This window comes from Varanus komodoensis, unplaced genomic scaffold (genome assembly GCF_004798865.1).
Source record: "Varanus komodoensis strain SLA01 unplaced genomic scaffold, ASM479886v1 scaffold8, whole genome shotgun sequence".
NCBI lineage: Eukaryota > Metazoa > Chordata > Lepidosauria > Squamata > Varanidae > Varanus > Varanus komodoensis.
Genome location: NW_025336481.1, coordinates 2,750,498 through 2,771,072, shown reverse-complemented (window position 1 = coordinate 2,771,072; position 20,575 = coordinate 2,750,498). Strand labels below are relative to the sequence as shown.

Here is a 20,575-nt window from a genome sequence, read left to right as displayed (position 1 = left end):
CCTCTTTGAGTCCCACTATTAAGAGCGGGAGGGAACTGCAGGTGGCGCAGTGGTTTAAACTGCTGTGCTGGTTGATCGAAAGGTCGCCGGTTCGAGTCTGCACAACGGGGTGAGTTCCGGCTGCTCTGTCCCAGCTCCTGCCAACCTTGCAGTTCGAAAGCACGCAAATGCAAGTAGATAAAAAGGTGCCACTTCGGTGGGCAGGTAACAGCATTCCGTGCACCTCGGTGTTTAGCCGGCCACATGACCACGGAGACTGTCTGCGGACAAACGCTGGCTCCCTCGGCCAGGAAACGGAGATGAGCACCGCCCCCAAGAGTCAGGCATGGCTGGACTTTAGTGTCAAGGGGAAACCTTTACCTTTATTAAGAAAGGAAGGATGCTTCTTCCCAGCCCTCTCTATCCTGCCATGCATTACTTTGTACACCTCCGTTAAGCCTCTCTTCACTTGCCCTTTTCCTAAGCTAAACAACCCCAGTTGTGGCAGCCACTGCAACTGTGCGATCTTTCAGTTTCTCTGCAATATCCTTTCGCGCTCCTGTGGCCAGAACTGTGCACAGCACTCTATGGGGAGTATGATCTGGGCAGGTTTATTTTCCTTCCCTACCTATGCCATGAAGTCTGGCACAGAGCGTCTCAGCAGGCACACACTGTGCTGGAGTTTCGATCAAACTGGCCACCACCACCTCCCCACAATCTCTTTCTAGGTCAGTCACCACTAGCTCAGCACCTGTCTGCTTTTCCTGGCATGTTGACAAATAGGGCCCCTTCCCTGCTCATCCCTAAAATGGAAATGAATCTCACTCCATCCAGCCAGATGTACCAACACTGGCCCGCAGGCACAGCGCTCCGGACAGGGGTTTTAGCAGCCCTACCTGGAGGCTACACCGGGGATCAGAGGGGTCCTAATGCAAGCAAAGCAGCGCTTTACGAACAACTGAGCAAGTGGACTTTAATATATCAGAGGAATTTCCTCCCCTGATCACTTGTGGGCCACTGAAATATCACAATTGGCTACCATAAGTATAGCCAAACAAAGTATTTGATCAGCTAGTGTTGCCCTGGCTGGGGCAGAAGGTTTTGGGGGTTTCCCAGAAAGTGACATGCCAGCTCCAGGCTTGCTAAGGAGGAGATGATTTATTATTGCAACAATGCCAAGCAAGCTAGCTAGACTTCCGTAACATTTAGCAGCGATCCACTTACGTGGCACTGCAAGAGCCCCTGCAAGGTCGGACCCCAATCGGCTGCGTTCAGAAACAGCAGCAGGATGCCCCTCGGAAAGACTCTGCACCAGAAAACAAAGGAAGTGGGTGCCTTTTATAGATTACTAACACAGGGCATTGTAGGGCATGCGTACAGCATTCTGCATAATTAAACCACGAGGTTACAAGAATAATATTGTTAACACAGGTTCTAAGAGATAACGAAGTGTTAGTGAGTTAGTGAGAGGATTTCTGCCTGGATGGGCGAGTTTCTTCTCTGCCTGAACATCAAAGCACAGGCTCATTCCTGTCTCTGGCTTGCAGAAGTTATGACTGACAGGAAGGTTCAAGGGTAGCTTGCATGGTCCTCGTGTCATCTCAACATCAGGAAAGGAAAACTCCCCAGTATCCTGAAAGCAGGCTAACCAAAGCTGTATTGTGCTCATGTCAGCAACTGGACTTTAATGCCGAGTGAAGCAAGCAGCTTAAAGGGCCAGAGACCTGGGCCTGGCTTTCTGGGGTTCAGGCTTATTGCAGCTAGTCATTTCTGCGGCCAGGCTGGGCACCCACGGGATATTACTTTTACCACCAGCACCGTCATATCCACCGCTGTGCCTGCTCTTGCTTATCAAACTGCTTTATCATCTGGTTCATCACTTTGATGTCACCCTCTTTCTAGTTGTCTGTCTTGATTTGTGGCAGGAAATAGCATTTCCCCGTCAAAAGAAGGGAAAGCTTGAAAATATATGGAGCAATATCACTTTAAACACTGGAGGTGGTCATGCTGATCCATTAGAAAAGTAAAAACAAAGCCACATTTGTAACACATTTATTACCATAAATTTTGGGCTAAAATGTCATCAAGTTGTGGGATAGGGCTGCTTCCCTCTACCCCCTGCAAATGAATAATTAAGAGCTTGTATTTGTTGATTGATTGTTGCACATCTCAGGGATCCTCTCAGGAGATCAAAGTGGAGTAAATGGATCTTTCTCCCCCCTCTTCGTTTTATCTTCAGAACACCCCTGTGAGGTAGGCTGTGCTTGGAGGTGGTGATCACGGGATCAGGGTCCCAAGCAGGCGTGGTGGTTGAGTGTGGATTTGAACCTGGGCCCCTTGAGCCCTAATCTAACATACTAAGTACATCAGCACAAAGGTTACCATTTCTCTGAGACCCTGGAGAACGGCCTCCCATCAGCGTAATACAGAATGCCGAGCGCAATCGACCACTGATCTCATTCACCATAAAATGCAGCTTCTTACATTATCCCCAATATCACTTTGGCAGAGCTGACACATAAAATCCTGCATTAAGGGAAAACCCCATGTGTCTGTATTAGTACTGAGGTTTTGGAGTCACGGATATATGAGCCAGTGTGGTGTAGTGGTTAAGAGCATGGGTCTGGGACTGAGGCGACCTGGGTTCTAGTCCCCACTCAGCCATGGAGCCAACTGGGTGACTTTGGGCCAGTTGCAGACTCTCAGCCCAACCTACCTCACAGGGTTGTTGTTGTGGGGATAAGACGGAGGAAGAGATGTAAGCTGCCTTGAGCCCTTTGTAGGAAAAAGGCAGGATATAAATCGAAAATAAAATAAAAAATAAAAAAATAAAAAAAATATATCAGAATTCTGCCTTTAAGTCTCTTGCAAGAAAGAGTACATATCTCACATGAAATTATTGGAATAAGCAAGTCTTCGAATGCTTTTCAAATACACTTTGAAGGGTATTTAGTCTTCAGTTATGGAATAGCCTCTAAACTGAGTCACCACAGCTGTTTTATTTTGGACCGAGGCCCAACATTTTTCATGAAAAATAGTGGAGTTATTACTCTGCAATTGCGTGGGACCAAATTCCCTTCCTGAAAGTTGTGCTGTTCTTCTGAGAAACGGCATTTTTCCAGCTGAAATGTGTTGTCTGAGAAAAGGGTCTCCGGAAGTTTAATCAGGCATAAAGGCAATAAACGGGGACGAATGTGGACGTAACGGCATCCTAAGTCCAGGGCAGGGTTCACCTAGTCCAGCTTGGCATTCACACAGGGGCCGGCCAGCAGCTCAGAAGAAATCCACCAGCGGGATGAGGGCTCGTCCCAGGATTTTACTCCCCTAGACAACTAGACAACTATTTTGCACAGCTATATTTAGAATACCGTGCTCAGTTCTGGTTGCCTGACCTGAAAAAGGAGTTGGAAAAAGTGCGGCGAAGGGCCGTGAAAATGCCCGGGGGGCTGGAGCAGGGCCATGAGGAGAGGCTGCAGCACCTGCGGCTGTTCAGGTAGAAAGAGGGGGAGGAAGGGGAGGAGGACAGAGACAGGTGGGACGCCACCCTTGTGCCCATGCTCCCCGCAAGTGGCGCATGTGGGAGGCAGCAACGCCCCGCCCGTGCCGGATCCTTCCTCCCACCCAGGTTGTGCCGCGCACGCTCCTTCTGTGACGCAGGGCGAAGCACTCTTATCCTGCAAGCTGCTCTGCTGCCCGGCTTTTGACGCAGATCGCAGCGGGCAAGGCGGGAAGGGGGCACAGGCCCACGCAGCGTGGGGCTGGCTGAGGCGCTCCGAGGGGCCGACCGGGCCCCTGTGCACGGGTTGCACAGTGCGAGGCCTGGCTGGGCTGGCTGAGCATGGGCCATCGCTGCAGCTCGCCCGCAGGAGAGTCAGGGCTGGCTCATCTTAGAAACATAGAAGCACAGAAACAGAGCAAGTCAGAAGGGACCTCCCGGGCCATCTAGTCTGACCCCCGGCTCAAGGTCAAGATCTCTTCTTGCTGATGCCAGAGTGCAGGACATGGAATGATCCATTCAAGTTGCGACAACCCAGATTCAGGCTGGACATCAGGAAAAGCTTCCTCACTGCCAGAGCAATACGATGTGGAACCAGCTGTCCAGAGAGGTGGTGGGCTCTCCCACACTGGAGACATCCAAAATCAAACTGGACACCCACCTGAGTGGGATGGTGTAACGTGGTGTCCTGCAACAGCAGGGGGTTGGACTTGATGGCCTTCTTGGCCCCTTCTAACTCTACTATTCCATGACTTTACGATTCTAAGTGATCAAAACCTATGTTGTGTTTGCAGAGAGAGAGATCTTTGCAAGACAGGGATCCAAGCAGGAATGCTCGTTCAGAGGGCCATGCCTTCTCAAGCCACAGGTCCAGGGATTGAGGGCAGTCATGGTGGGATGCAGTGATTGCGCAAACCTTTGGCTGAGCCAGCCCAATAATACTGTGGACATGGACGAGCAGCATTTTTCCACGAATTCAAGCAAGAATCTTTCCTAGCCCTCCTGAAGATACCTGGACTGATCTTGCAACTCTGCCTCTTTGAACTACAAAGAGACATCAAACATCTTTCCCTGCATTCTTCAAACCATGTATAATTGGGCATAATATCACACCACTAATTGTGATGGTTATAACTGGCTATTTGGTCACCCTCCCTGCCCCTCGCACCCTGCAATCCAAAGCTCGTTTACCTGGGAGTAAGTACCACGAAACGCAGTGACGCTTACCTCTGCATCAATGCACAGGCAGTCACTGTTAGAAACCAACATCAGACCCTTGTGTTGTCCCGCAGAAGCGGCTTCCAATATCATGTCTGGCCCTCTCTGTGTTTTGGGAGAGGGAGATGTGCAGCTTTTGTGGGCCAACATTGGCCTCTGGGCGAGTTTCCATCGTCATCAAGTCTTCTAGCCCCGTGCACTAAGGCGATCGTGAGGCTCTCCATGTTGAACGGATGCAGCACAAGCTGCATCTCTCAGCCTGTCCCTTTTCTTGTGGGTGGGCACTGCTTTTTGCAGCCCCAGATTTGGCTTGAAAGCTTCAAGTGGCAACAGGCAGCCTGGCATTCCCCGTAGGCATTCTCTCTGAAAGTGTGAAGTCACAGGGAAGATCTTTGGATCTGTATGTTGTTTATCTTGTCTAACGTAATACAGCTTATTGCATCGCACAGCTTTGTGTATACAATTATTCCTGTCTCTGAACTGCCCCTGGAAAATTCCTGGAGACGCCTCTGCACTATGCAGTGAGTGTGGGATTTAATTCACAGCCCTGATGCTTTAATAAGAGAGTTTAAATCATTCTGGAGAGAAATCGATAGAAGGAAGCTGATTCAGAGGAACGGCAGAGATGATATAAGAACCCATCGCTTATTGCTGGCTACACAGAGGAGGGTCAAGATTTCTTCTCCATCACCCTGGGGTGCAGGACACAGAATTATGGGCTCAAGTTCCAGGAAGCCAGATTCCCTCTGGATGCCAGGAAAAGCTTCCGGACTGTTCGGAGCAACACGACAGTGGAGCCATGACCTAGGGAGGTGGGGGGCTCTCCCAACATGGAGGCCTTCAAGAGGCAGCTGAACAGCCACTTGCCCGGGTGCTTGAACTGGGAATCCTGCCCTGGGCAGGGGTGGGAACTCACAGCTTCCTCAGCCCCTTCCAGCTCTGCTGTTCCATGGTTTATGGGCTAGTGAATCTGCAGAACGGTCTTTAAGATCTCAGCAGGGCCTGGAATGGAACCCCCAAATGGCTACTTTCCTCCTGCCTGTTTGAATGGAGATGATCCCCAAGCTGGCTGCACTGGAACGAACAGAGGCTGCCCGAGGGGAAGCACAAGGAGATAAGCCGGAGCCGGGGGTCAGACTAGATGGCCTGGGAGACCCCTTCTGACCCACTCTGTTTCTATAAGGAGAGCTCTTCACAGTGCAATCCCACATCTACTCAGAAGGAAGTCCCAGTGTGTTCAGTGGGGCTTACTCCCTAGTAAATGCACCTGGGACTGCAGATGGGTTCCTTTAATTCTGGTGGCTCGTTTGATCGTCCCTAAAGGAAATATCCAGTCTCAAAATGAGTTCTGGAGAAATTGAACCCTTTGAGAGGTTTATGTCAGTTGTTTGAAAAATTTAGGCTGCATTTCCCCCCAAAGGACTAAGCGGAACTTTCTGTCATTAAGGCCTGCTAAGAAAATGATAGGCACAAGCAGTGTGCACTGTAAACTCCAAGCCCATCTTCCCCAACCAAGGGCCCTTCAGGTCTGCTGCACTCTAATCCCCACCCTTTCCAGCCAGCATGGCCATCAACAGTTCAAGGCATCTGGAAGGATCCAGGCTTGGGAAGGGTGCTATGGATTCCCGGAGACCCTTGGCTTTTGGGCCAAAGCAATCTAGAAACGTGCAATAAATCTCACATAGAAATCAAATCAATGCACAGTATTTTTGGTAGATGGAATAACTGCTGCCAAAAGGCACGGTTTTGGTGTGTGCCTTCTGGGCCATCGTGTACATCATGTCCTCTCGCCCCCAAGTTGCCCTCGGCTTCCTTTTGCCCATATGCTATTTTTTAAATTTTGTTTTACTGGCTTGGAAGCCATCCCCCGCGGCTCTTTTCCCGCAAGCAACATTCTGATCTTTCCCTGGTGCTGGGAGGCTTCATTAATGAATGCTCTTAAGGCAATTTGGGATTGGCAGATGAAAGGTGCCCGAGGATCACAAAGCATTGTTAGCAGACCGTGAATCACCCCTCTGAGCAACAGCAGAATTTACGTTCTGCTAACGCCAATAATTCGACATATGATCATGCATATCATTCAAATTACATCTTAATTTAGCCTGGATGAATATGGGAACATTAACATATTTCTCCATCAGCCACAATTAAAGGAAATGACGAAGAGAGGCGACGCTGGCCTAGGAAAGAGAGAGCGTGGACTTCACGTGGCCTCTTGGGACCCATGAAATGGACCCCTCCTGGGCCGGGGAGCGGGGTGGGTTGGAAGAGAGGAGAGCAAGGGCAGGTGGGAAAGTGGTCTCATTGCTGGGATTCATTTCCAGGTGAAAGCAAAAATCTCGGGCTTCATTTCCAGCCAAAATCTCAGCTGTGGCCTAGACAAAAGCTGCTCTGCAGAGGAGTTTCTTAAATTTCCTTTCAAGAAGTGTTGATTCAAACTGCGGGGGGGGGGGGGGGGATGGGGACAGCACTCAGGCCCACAGGACAAACCCAAACCCAAACCCCACTCCCATGAGCATCTACTAACTTTGGTGTGCAACTATATGCACATAATTATTTTAATCACATTTCAGGGGAGGCAAAGCAATTAACCCTTTGCTTTGCTATCAGAGCAGGGCTGTGCCAGGTCCCAGCCTGAGCGCTTGCTTAAAACCTGGCTCTCCGTTCACGGCTCCTTGGTCTGTGAGGCCGCATCCAGATGAGGATGGTGGCGCACCTCCGACCAGCAAAGCGCCGAAGGGGGCAGTGAGCATTTCCGAATTCAGAGGGGACCGTGGGCCCCTGGCGAGCAGGTGGCAGGGCACTGAAAGCTCGACTAATTCGTGCTTCAGGGCTGCAGCCCCCACACCTGCCAGGCAGAAAGCCCCTCCAGCACATGGGCATTCACTCACCTGCTCCCTGCTTTCCCAACACCTGCAAGCCCTCCAGCACCAGGTGGAGACTCGATCTGGGCACTGGAGCAGCTCCCGCACTAGAAGAGGCCGCGACCACAGAGACGGCTCGGCTCAGAGAAAGGGCGAGGAAGGGGAGACAGGGCAGAGGTGTGCGAAACAATGTGTGGTGTGGGGACCGTGAGGAGGGGGCATTTTTCTCCCTCTCCCATAACACTTGAGCTTGGGTCATTGCATGAAGCTGATGGGCGAGAGGTTTGGGACAGAGCAAAGGAAGGTCTTCTTCACACAAGGCATCGTTAAACGGTGGAATTCGCTGCCACGGGAATCTGGATTTTTAAAGGGATTGGACAGATTCATGAGGGAGGAGGCTATCTGTGGCTACTAGCCTTGCTGGCCAGGTGCTCCCTCCTTCTCCAGAGGTGACTTGCCTGCACACCCCAGTTGCTGAGGGCTTGGGCAGGAGGGGGTCTTGCCCCCATCCTGCTGGAGGGATCCTGTGGGCAGCTGGGCTGCCACTGTGTACAGAGTGTGGCACTAGCTGGACCTGGGTCTGATGCAGTACAGCTGCTCTTACGCTTTCAGGACTGGAGGACACACGCTGCTGCTCCTGTTCCCTAGAGAAATACTTTGGGAAATATGTAAAATTCCCATACGTGAATAGGTAAAATACTGTATTTTGGTAGTTTCTGGGATTTTAGAACTCCCCCTCCCCCCTCCCTCATTTTACAGTTCTAATCTTCTAAATGTTGGGAATCTTGAAACCCCAGGTGTCCCTCCACATCCAACCCTCTTCAGGGGAAATAAGCCAGGCTGCTATTCTGAGCGCAACTCTGCATGAGTAAAACTCTAGTTCTACACTGACCTAGCAGCAAATCCCGCGGAACTCAGAATGTCTTATTCTGGAACAAGCAGAGGAAGTGTGAGGCAACCCTGGACTCATCTCTGCATCCACAGATCTCCCTGTGCCAGCAGATAGCTCCATTTTTGCTGTTGTGAAGCGCTGTCAAGTCATCTCTGACCTGAGAAACGGATGGCTGAGAAACCGATGAGCTTTGGGATAGGTGGACGATGGATTAGGGCACGGCTGACAGGCTGCAAGCAGAGGGTGTCCATCAGCAGGGAATCATCGGGGTGGCAGTTCGGGATGAGCGGAGTGCCCCAGGGCTTGGTTCTGGGACCGATTCTGTTCAACCCCGTAGCAACAACCTGGAGGAGGGAGCAATCAGTCCGCCCACCCATTCGCACACGATACCAAGGTGGGGGTGGTGGCCACCACTGGGAAACAGGTGCTCTAGATCCAAAAGAATCTGGAAGTGGGCAGGGGTTCAATGTGGATAAGTGTAAAGTCTTGCACTTGGGAATCAAGTGGAGATGGAGATGGAGAGCAGCACCTGTGAAAGGGACCTCGGGGTGCTGGTTGACTGCAGGCTGGACATGAGCCAGCAGTGTGACGCGGTGGTCAAGAGGGCAAACGCCAGCCTTGGATGTACAGCCAAAGACAAGGCTTCCAGATCAACACAGGTGCTGCTCTATAGGACTCTGGAACACCCACAACTGGAGTACCTTGTCCAGTTCTCAGTTCCACATTATAAGAGAGACATAGCTAAGTTGGAGCCAGTTCAGTGCAAGATTACAGGGGTGGTAGGCAGACTGAGGAGATGGAGACGAGACTGAGGGAGCTGCGTCTTCCAGTCTGGAGGAGAGGAGACCCTGGGGGGATCTCGTGTGTGCATGTGAAGGGTATCACATGATAAAGGGTCATGACCTGTTCTTCCCTGGGGCAAAGATCAAGGAACTGGGTTTCAGGTTGGGTGTCAGGAAATACTTCTGGGTGATCAGAACCGCTAGGATATAGAATGGGCTTCTAAGGGAGCTGATGGAGGCCCCATCAGTGAGGGTGTTCAAGGAAAGATTGGACAACCACATGTTGGGGATTACATGAGTGGAGCCACCTGGATCCGGGGGTCAGACTAGATGACCCAGGAGACCTCTTCTGAATCACTATGTTTCTATCTTTCTATTATCTTTCTGTCTTTCTATCTATGTCATGGTGACTCAATGAGTGAGAGCCATCCACAATGTCCTGTCCTTGATAGTCCTGCTCTGCTCCTGCCAGTTCGATTTCCTTCCTGTCGCTGTTCTTCACCATCCCGCTTTCACGCCCAGCCACAGTGCAATTGTTTCCCTACCCCACGTGATTTCCTGTGCCAACCTGGTCTCCTTAGCCGTGTCCAAGGCACTGTGCCGCCTTGAGCCAATGGGCACTTGGCCCCATGACTCTACTCAGGGAGTATGGTAGAATCCACACGCGACAGTCCAGAGGTGTTGGCCCTGAAGCAGAAAATCCTACTAGCACCATCTCTCCCCTTTCCTGGTAGCAGAAATGCAAAGAGTCAAAGGATAAATGATTTGCTGCTGTTTCATGACATCCTAAATCGGTTATCCAACGCAGTCGCCTCAGGCACAAAAGCCTTTCTCTCTGTGTGTGTCTTTAAACGATCCTGTCTCCTAATGACACACTTACTTGTAGAAAGAGATTGCAAACAGAGGAGAGCAGGTACTTGATTCCCGGGGGTGGAGGTGGGAATGTAATGCAGAAACGTTCAAGGTGGGGGCAGCAGGACATGAACATGGGGAGACCACCAGGGTTTCAGGAGCAGCCATTTTTCTCCAGTTACATGAAAAGTTTCCTTTCTCTACAGTGCTCTCCTTGTCCATGAGAAGTTGCTGTTGTCACCACAAGCCATCAAGTCATCTCTGACTTATGGCTGAAAGCTCTCCAAATTGCCCTGCCCACAAGAGCCATGTTAATCTCTTGTATGGTCGGGGGTGCAGCGCCTTCTGTCCCTCGCCTGTTGGCCGTCCCTTCTGCCTTCTGTGTTCCTGAGCATGGTGCTCTTCTCCAGGGAGTCTGACCTTCTCATGATGGGCCCAAAGTAGGACAACCTCACTTTGGACATTTCTGCTTGCAGGAAAAGTTCTAGCTTGGTTGGATCCGAGGCCCACTTGTTCATCTTTCAGTCGGTCCGGCGTATTCAAACAGCTCTCCTCCAGCAGACAACATACTGTGCCGCTGCAAACCGAGGAGTCTTTCAGGTGCCACAAGGCACTGTGGCCTTTATGCGCGAGAGAGGGTCGTTCCACCACCACTGGCCACGCAAGAGCAGAGTTGCCCTCCAGAGAGCAGCACCCATTCTGTTTCCCCTGGGGAGTGACCTGGGCCAGCTCGGAGCAGCAGCAGGCAAGGAAGGCCTCTGGACCTCCTCCTGGGGTGTGAGCAGCCCCTGTGCCCGCTCTTCTTCTTGTCAGGATCTTGCTGCCTGCAGCGGTCCAGGGCTCAGGCGACCCAGCAGCAAAATCCCGAGCATCTTTTCGAAGGGCCGGGCATGCTCCCACAGTGGTGCTGTTAGGGAACTGTGGCCCTGGACTTAATAAAAATAATGAGTAGACCATGGAAGGAAAGGTGACTGCTTCCCCTCTGGCTTAAGTCTAGGCTGCACTTCTAATTAGTGTGCTAATTGAGTCAGAGGGAAGAAGCAGGATTGTGCAAGGCAGGTGACGGCAACGGGGCACTTCACGGAAGACCCAAGGTGAGCTCTCATCAGCGCCATCTCTGGATGGCTGGGTGGTGGGGTAGCTGCCCCCGCAGAGATCTGGGGCTGCCAATGGAAGATCTGGGGCTCCAGCCCCAGGGCCCCCTCCTCTAACCCTGCCTCTGGCTGTCCCTCCCAGAAAGCAGGTAGCCGATTTGGAAGGGCCGAGTATTCCACATTTCCTGCCCCTGAGAGGGACGTGGTCCACAGCCTCCATCTCGGAGTCAGGCATAGCAGTCACCCCAGCCAGCCACTCTTCCATCCCACAACTGCTGCGGGGGGGGGGGGGGGGGCCGGGGGCCCCCCCCCCCCCCCCCCCGGGGCCCCCCCCCACCCCACCCCCCCCCCCCCCCCCCCCCCCCCCCCAGGGGGGGGGGGGGGGGGGGGGGGCAGCCAGTGTCTCTCTCCCTGCCAGCCCTGTGCATGCCCCCAAGCAAGACACAAGCAGTGTCAGCCGCTCCAGAGGGAAGCAGTCTGTGTCAAACCTGGAGCACGAGGGCACCCTTGTGGCTTTCTGGAGCGCTGCCTCTCTCTGGGGACCCCACAGCAAGGTGTCCAGTGGGGAGACTCCCCCCAGGGCCTGCCAACCCTTGCAGCTGTGGCAGAAGGATGCTCAGATCCTGATGCTTGGAGGTCTCTCCCTAGTTCACGTGCTTTAAAATTCCAGGCTCTCCCCCTACCCCCAAATTACCCCAATACTATTACTCTCTGGTCCATAAACTGAGCTGGATTATCTGTCCCGGGCAGGAAAGGGTGGAGCAGATCAAAGAGGTGACCACCCATGATGCGACAGCCCACCTGTCTCATGCTTACCTGTCTTCCCGTCTTTCAGGTGCTTGCTGGGAACAATGGAGTGGCAGTTCTGGGGACTGGCCCTTTGCCTTGGCTTGGCCCCCTCGGCTTCTGCAGACTGCAGCAGCGAGTGCTCGGTGTGTACTCTTCGTGGCCAGGAGATGGAGAAGCCCATCAGCCCGTTAGTAAGTGGCCTCCCTGGTCAGGGGCTCCTGACTTTCCTAGCCTGCCCGAGTGAATGGGATCCTGCAGGGAAGACCAGCAGGTTGAACCCCACTAAGCTGCCCGATAGTGCAGCTGATGCCCTTCAGAACCCAAAGTGACACAAGTGTGAGAACGAGACAAACATACTTTAGAACATAAACGTTCTGCCTGATCCATTTGTGACAAGCCCGTCTTTCGTTTACACATAACGCTTCCTGTTGGTCACTTGTCCTTCTGAAGGGGCAGAATCTTTGATGATCTCCCTTCTGACACTGTATCAAATTATGGAAAGGCGAGCGACCATTGCGAAACCAAAGCGGCCGCCTCGCAGGAATTCCCTCTTTCCGTTTTGGCTCATCCTTGCTCCCAGATTCTCTTGGAGAACCAGAAGTGTTTGTTGGATGGAAAAGCAACTGACTTTAATCCCAGCAATTTCAGAATCCAAGTGGGAGCTGTGGAAATCATTGCATGTGACAATGATTTCATCATTGTAGCACGTGCCGCTAGTTCAGTGACAACATAGATCCAATCTGCCCACATACAAAAGCTTTTTTTAAAAATAAAAGCATAGAACACAGAAACAGAGCAAGTCAGAAGGGGTCTCCCAAGCCATCTAGTCTGACCCCTGGCTCCAGCCAGCTCCACTCACGACATGCCCACCATGTGCATGTCCAGCCTGTCCTTGAACACTCTCACCAATGGGGCCTCAACCACCTCCCATTCCATGCCCTGGGGGTACTAACTGTCAGGAAGTACTTCCTAGGATCCACCCTAAATCTTGGTTCCCTGAGCAAAAATGCAAAGGCAGCATTCTTAAAAACTTAGCCTTGAATGATTCCAGGGATGATACAAGATGGTCAGCCAGGTTTATTTTTTTATTTGGAGAACTTATATGCCGCCCCATTCGCATAAGCCTCGGGGTGGCTTCCAAACCATAAAGACTCTGAGTTTCTTTTGCCCAACGTCTGGGCAGTGAGTTGGGGGGGGGGCACCACGTGGTTCTTGCCCTGGGCCCCACCAGGCCGTTTTCCTGCACTGTGCCCATCACCCAAACGACGCACTTGCCCTTGAATCCAAAAGCTCCATGCTTCTCCTTAGCTGGCCATGCAGCCCTGTCTCTTCCCACCACCCTCGGAGTCCTGCGTGCTCTTCTCTCCCATTCTTGAAAGGCTACTATAATAAAGGAAAACCTGCTAGTTTTGCAGATCAAAAAAATCAAGCTCTTTCCTTGCAAATTCGGGCAGCTTCTCATCAAAAACTGAACCAGAGCAGGTTTTTAACCCCTCTGCTCTAGCCAAACCCACTGCTGCAGCTTATTCCCATGGGGTGGGGGCCTGCCTGCCATGCTGTTGAAGTGGCAGAGCTTGCCTGGAAGCAGGAGGCTTTGATGCGGCGCGAGCACACACGAATCCCCATTTACAGGGGTGCATCTCCAGTGCTGCACCTGGGGGAGAAAACAGGGCCTTTTTGGTTCTCCTTGTTCGAATCTCACGTTCTTTCCCCGCCCCAAACTATGGGGGACGATCTCAAACTTGCTAGATTCTTGTCAGTACCAGAACGAGCGGAGCTTTGCATCTCAGCTTCAGGGCAAGCGGGGCGCTCCCCTGGGGCGGTGGGGAAAAGCCGGCCAGTGAAGGAGACCCTCCCGTTGGTGTCTTGCAGATCTGCTCCTTGGAGTGCCTGGGCAACCTGCCATCTGGTGCCGAGTGGGAAAAGTGCATCCAGGCCCTCTCCTTCGCCCCCGTCCTGATGGAGGGCGAGTCCAAGAGGCTGCCCCAGGGGGAGGAGGAGGAGGAGGAGGAGGAGGCAGCGGCAGAGGCAGAGGCAAAAGCTGCCCAGGAGGAGAGTCCAGACCCCTGGGAGCTGCTCACCAGCCCGGTCAAAAGGTACGGCGGGTTCATGAAGAAGCTGGATAAAAACAAGATCTTTTCTCTCTTCCACGAGAACGCTCTGGCCAAGGGGGGCGCCGGCAAGAGGTACGGCGGGCTCTTCCGGAAGGTGGGGGAGAGATCAGCCCCCGAGGCGGGCGCCGAGGAGCCTTTTCCGGGGCTGGCGGAGGCCCGGGGCCCGGGCTCCCGCGGGGAAGAGTGGGAGCCAGCCGCGCTCAAGGAGGAGCTGAAGCGCTACGGGGGCTTCCTGCGCAAGTACCCCAAGCGAGGCGTGGGAGCGGGCGCGGCCGAGGAAGGCGGGCAAGAGCCGGAGGACCTGCACAAGCGCTACGGGGGCTTCATGCGCAGGATCCGCCCCAAGCTGAAGTGGGACAACCAGAAGCGGTACGGCGGCTTCCTGCGGCGCCAGTTCAAGGTGAACACGAGGTCGGCGGAAGAGCCCAGCGCCGCCTCGGGGGAGGTTTCCGACCTATAGAAGCCGCTCGGTGGTCTCCGGCCGCGGCGCCTCCACGCTGGGACCGTGTGTTTCCTCCCCGCCGACCCGCCGACCCGCGTGCCCAGCCGAACAGCGCAGGGGCCGCCCGCCGATGCGGCGAGTGGGAAGCGGGTGGGCAGAACTCGTGCCCCTTCCCCTGTCGCGCAGACGAAGCCGTCGCATGCCTCCAAGCCTCTCGCCCAGCCCCGGTCTCCTCCTCTCGCCATAGTCGGTATTTCTCGTCCCCGTGAAAGGAATCCCAACAGCCAGCCCCTCAGACCGGTCCCTAAAATAAATACGTGAAATAGAAACGGAGCCACACTGATGAGGCACACTAGCGCCACGCAAGCATGTTTACTTGGAAGTTGGTCCCATCGAGTGCAATGGAGCATCCTTCTGTCTAGTACATGCAGTGCAGGAGAGCAGCTAAGAAACTCTCTTGCGGCGCGATTCTGTGCATATTTAGATGGGGGGAAAGGCCTACCAGCCATGCTGGGAGCTGGAAGACTTTTTCCTCTCTGATCTTGCGCAGGATAATACCCCAAAAACAGTAAAACAGCAATCAAATCTCACTGAAGAAATGTCCAGAACAGTCACAGTTCACGGCTCCCCTGAATAAAATAATTCAGTGGGGTTTTGGAGAGCAGAGAGAAAGGTGCATTTGCACCCTGTGTTGGGGTGTTTGCGTTTAAGTTTCTGGGCTTGTTCATACACTCTGCATTTAAATTGTATGTGCGAAGATGTATTTTGAAAGTACCCTCTGTTCACAGGCTTTACAGGTTTCTGTCCTGCTTCAGAAACCTGTGGGACCTGTTTGACCAGAGATGACCATGGGAGAAAAAGTCCACCCAGGTCTGTGTACAGCACCTAAAAATGATTTCTGTTTAATCTTCAAGTCTTGTAAAAACTCCTTTAGTGGCACGACGTGATCTTCATTTATTTTTCTAATGAAGTATTAGCCAGGATTTGCATGCGCACGCACATACACTTGTATGCATGCATATATGAGGACAGAACAATAGATCGTGTGTGGAAGGGGACCAGAACACAATCAATATTCTGATAATTTGCATTAAACCTGAAGGGTACAACCCAAAGCATGTTTGGGTAAGAAAAATTTTGGACAAGAAAAAGAAAAAAACCCACCATGCCCCAGCCAGTCTGAAATGTACTAAAATTTCACAATCCAGTATTGAAGATATTTGATATCAATTAGCTCACCAATCCTAGGAGGTTTGTGTCAACCGTCTATTTCTGAACAGTTATGGTACAGATTCACAAACATGGAAATGTTAAGGTAACCCTGTGGCCAGAGGAGTGTTAAGATGTTCTGTACTTTCTGCATTTCCATGTTCACATCTTCGTGTGTGTGCAGCCTCCCATTTAGGGAAATCCTTCTTGCATCCACTGTAGTGAAGTCTGGTCCACAAAGCTTAGGACGAAATGAAACGTGCTAGCACTGAAGGACCCGCAAGAGATGGCTGTGTGCCGTGTCCTTGCCTCATCCGGCTGTTTCTGCGCTAACAGATTTTTCGAATGCTATCGCTCCAGCCCGCTCCACAATCCCCGTTTCCTAAAGGCAATAGCAAGATGAGTTCCCAAGACAGGGTAGAACTGCTCCCGCTTTTTGCCTCTGAAGGAATAGGCGCTTGGACCGATTCAGAGCCGTGTCTCTTCCTAGGACTGAGCTCATCAGTGCTTGTCCCGAGAGGCCGGGGGTGCTCAATGAGGGCCAGGGTGTACCTCTGGGCTTCGGCCCCTGGGCTTGGAAGGCCATGCAGAGACCCTGCCTGTGGCAGCAGAGGCCACGTGGTTAAGCTGGGAGTAACCCCGGAGTAGATGTTGCTCCAAAGCGGGCAGAAGGGGAGGCATGCAGAAAAGCCAGGGTCGCATTTGGCTGGGAGGGAGAAAGCCCGTGGACTGTTCTTCCAGCCATCCAGGAACGCTGCCAGGAAGGAAGGAAAATGAATCCAGCTCAGAATCCTATGCAGGCTTATTCAGAAATGAGTTCCCCTGCATTTAGCAGGGCTGATTCCCAGGAAAGCCTGCAGAAGATGGCAGTCTAAAGGAGTCACCAGACGCTGCTCCAGAGTCAGCTTCTGGTGCCGTTCCTGCACAATCTGTGGTCAGCCAGCCCATTTCCCAAAGAAATGGCAGCAGAAAACAGCATTGGTAGGACCCTTTTGTATATATAACTGGTGAAAGGATCTTTTCGTCTCCTTTCTCCCACAAGGTACGCTGGCCAGCATTATTCACAACAGGGCCAGCTTCCTGAGTCCAGTGGCCCTCAAGACGTGTTGGGCTGTAACTCCATTGGCTGTGCTGCCTGGGATACTGGGTGTTGTAGTCTAACCTATATCAGGGCTAACAGGATGGGGAAGGCTGACCTGACTGATCCATGTGCTGCTGGTCTGTGCCAGTTCAGCAGCAATTTCTTCCTTCCTGCATCTTGCTGAATTTTTTTTTCTTTTCACACAGAGAGAACAGGGTAGCTTGATTTATTCACTCGCTTGTCTGCAAAACAACAACAATTTATTTATATCCCACTAATTCACAACTCCTGGGACTCTAGGTGACTCACAACATTAAAATTCACACTGTTAAAACATCCCAAAGCATACAAAAATTAAAAAATATATAATTATTCCATTAAACATTGAAATCATACCACTGCCTAGGTTGAAAACACTACAAAGCTACAAACAGTTAAATGAACCTGGCACAAACTCAGAGGCTTTTGCAAATGGCTGCTGGAATAAAAAGGGTTTTAGTCTGCTTACAGAAACCTAAGTGCGGAGGCACCTACTTCATCTTTCTAGGAAGGGAAAGGAATAGGCTGATCTTCAGCACAAAGGACTCAGGAGGCAATTGAAATGCAATCAAAACCAAACAACCGACCTTAAACTGAACAGTGAAATTGCAAAAGTCCCAAGCAGATGATAATGTAACATGCGTGGGGCCGATAACCATGAAACCAGAGTGGATATCATGAAACAGCTTTCACAGCACTGGTGAAGAGTGTCCGCCTTCCTCCTAGCAGGTAAGCAGTGACTCTCTTGGCCCCGTGTATCTCCTTGAGGGATAAATCCACAAAGGCCTCCGATGCATCTGGTTTGTTACAAACCTGACCTGCAGATTGCTCAGCAGACGGAATTCTCCTGAGTAGCACAATTTCCACAGCCGTGTGGACCTGTTTTTCACTTTTTGGGGGGCGAGGGAGAATCTATGCTCGTCTGCATGAGCGCAGGTGTGCATGTGAGGATTAGGAGAAGTAGACGTTTTGGATGAAACTCCCCGATTTTTGGAAGAAACACGCATGGCAAACTGCAGAAAAGGGGACAGTATGGAGTCAGCAAAGGCAGCACACCCTTCTTCGCCAGCCACCTACAAACAGCCACCCAGCCTTTCGGGGGGCCTGCATGAGGGCTGCATCGCAGACTGGCTCTGTGGAATTGTGTGTCCTTCGTGTGAGGGTCTCTCTCTCTCTCTCTCGCTGGATCAGGGCCTGCCATGGACCCGCGGGGTTCTTCCTTCCACAGTTGTTCAGTTCAGTTGTTCACCTTGCTCTCTCATTTCCATGATAAATGTGCTATTTAACAAAGGTAGCAACTCTCGTGCCAGGTCCCAACCCTCAGCTGCTGAAGAGCGTCTTTCACAGAAAGCAGCATTTAACAAAAGAAAGGACGGTCCCCTCCCATCGCCTGTCCAGGCCCCCTTTCCCAGCTGAGACCTCCTCTGCATTGTTATTCCAGAACCATCCATCGGGTGCCTCAGCATCCCACTTTCAGTCACCCGCTATTATGGGCTGTTTGCTTGGAGAGCCTCATGCGCCACTTGCTTTTATTCCAGGTAAATTGCAGGCCTGACCCTTGGCAAGGGCGAGAACAAAGGCTCGTCAGCTGAGCGGTGAAACAGCCGTTGCTCTCCATTGCAGAAGCAAGCTTACGGCAGCCTGCAGTCTGTTGTCCCAGCGGCCATCTGGGCTTTGATAGCCCACCAGAATAGTTGCCAGCCTGCTCAAATTTGTTGCCTACCCTAACCCTTAGTGTGTGAGGCCGGGGCATAGTTCAAAAGCACAGGGCTTTCTAATTAGGTGATCTCCTCTCACAGGTGGTGAAAGGTACGCACAGGTGCTTTGCTGCCTGATAGGGTGCCGATAAGCTGTCATTGCACAGAGTCTGATAAAGAGTCTTGTGTGACCCAGAAGCTTGTAGATTTGCATCACTAGCCAGGTGCATGCAAAATAAAAACAATCTCTCTACCCTTTTTGTTAGGTGCATAGAATTAATATCACTAAAATGCCACCCCTCAGTGTCTTGAAATCTTATATTCACTCCTGCAGTTTTTCCACACATACTTCTTTCCTTGGTGTACCTTCAAGGTGCTTGAAGTGTGCACCTGAAAATAAGCAATGTGTACTATAAGTAGGTACACAGTTGTGTGTTCTATGCACCTTGAACCGAGTAGCTCTCTGCCAGGTGAACCAGCAGAGGCAAATTGGGGATTGCCATGGCATAATGTATGAAAAAGACTCAAGAGTTTGTCCTTTGTTTTCTTGCACTGAAAGAATTTCAGGAAGAAAGATGGAGCTCACACATCTGAGGTGGCTGATCATGGTTAACCTTGTTCCATGGATACAGTGGTAGCTCCTGCCATGCAAAAGTCTTTCAGAGAAGTTTGGACTGTCTCCAGCCCTAATATTATACTTCTCCCCAGATTCTCGTGTGTTTAACCATTGCCCCTTTCTCACTGTGAGAGCTCTGGGTAACATGAGATGAAACAACCAGGATTCTAGGCCAACGTGTGATTTCCAGCAAAATTGAGGCTGAATTCAAACGTCTTCTCTCAGTTATTGACGGTACTATTGAAGGACACAACAGGTCCACCCCGGTACACTTTGCCCAATTAAACAAAGAAAAAACCTGCGTTTTTATTCTCCAGAATAAAGTTTGATCACAGTGACCCCAAGTGCACGGCAGAGCCCAGTGCAATGCACCTGATGACCAGGTAGCAAGGGCAGCTGCGTATTGGGTTGCAATTCGCCCTGCGAATGCTGATTGGCACATTTGAACGCAGGTGGCTTCCACGCTTACCTGGGAGGCTGGGTCACCTTAGGGCCAGGCTGGGAGCTCTGGGGAGGGATCCCTCTTAATTCCTGACTGTATGGGGACTCCGATTGCACCGATAACGCTGGAGGACACGACCAGCCTGCCCCTGTTTGATGTTGGCCAGCCAGATCGGTCCTACATGCAGAAAGCTGCTTTCTGAGAACCAGCACCACCCCAGCTGTGCATCAGTCCCTCTAACGCTCCTGTTATCCAGGTCACTGTCCATTGCCCACGTCCTCTGAGATGCCAACACCCATCGTCCAAGCAGTGGATGGTCATCTTTACACACCCTTCACTGATGCTCACCCTTCGCTGGCAAGTCCATGCGGGTGACCCAAACCCTTCACTCGCAGCTGTTGCAAAGGTTCTGGTCTTTGGGTTCTCCTGGCAATCTTCCGTTCACCTGGGTGCGGGCCAACGACCCACTGCTTTCCGAATCTCTGCGCCCCCCTTTTGGTCATCGTCAGGATGTGGCATTCACAGGTCGACACTCTCTGACCACAGTAATTTCATTCTGTGGCTCTGGCTGCTCCCCCCAGTGAATTTGTCTAATATTAATTTAGAAAGCCAGCTGGCGAAGTCTTGTCTTTCCTTTTCCTGACTTTCCCGACTCTCACTGGGGAACCTGAATTCCGCTCACATGAAAGAGATGGCACATGACACTTCCCCTTAAATAGAATTTCACATGAATCCAAACTCTGCCCTATTCACACATTGAATGCCTGCGATTTTTCAATTTCCACATCTGAAGCTCAGCCTCGAAGGAGATTCATAAAAATCCCCAAAGTTCTTATTGATTTGTAAGTCGGTTATCATAACTATTCAGTGCTTCTAAAGCCCCATATCTGAAGCCAACCGCTTCCATTACTAGAAATGCGGAAAGGCAGCTGAACTCTGGGAGAAAAAAAGCACGAACGTTTGCCAGAA

The 20,575-nt window shown here is 51.7% G+C and overlaps 1 protein-coding gene across 1 annotated transcript; it reads left to right on the top strand.

The window, feature by feature from the left end:
* The first annotated feature begins 12,028 nt into the window (after nt 1–12,028).
* Nucleotides 12,029–14,540, top strand: PDYN (prodynorphin). Its single transcript, XM_044455727.1, has 2 exons — nt 12,029–12,157; nt 13,839–14,540. The coding sequence occupies exons 1-2, from the start codon at nt 12,029–12,031 to the stop codon at nt 14,538–14,540; spliced, it is 831 nt and encodes a 276-aa protein (XP_044311662.1).
* The last annotated feature ends 6,035 nt before the right edge of the window (nt 14,541–20,575 follow it).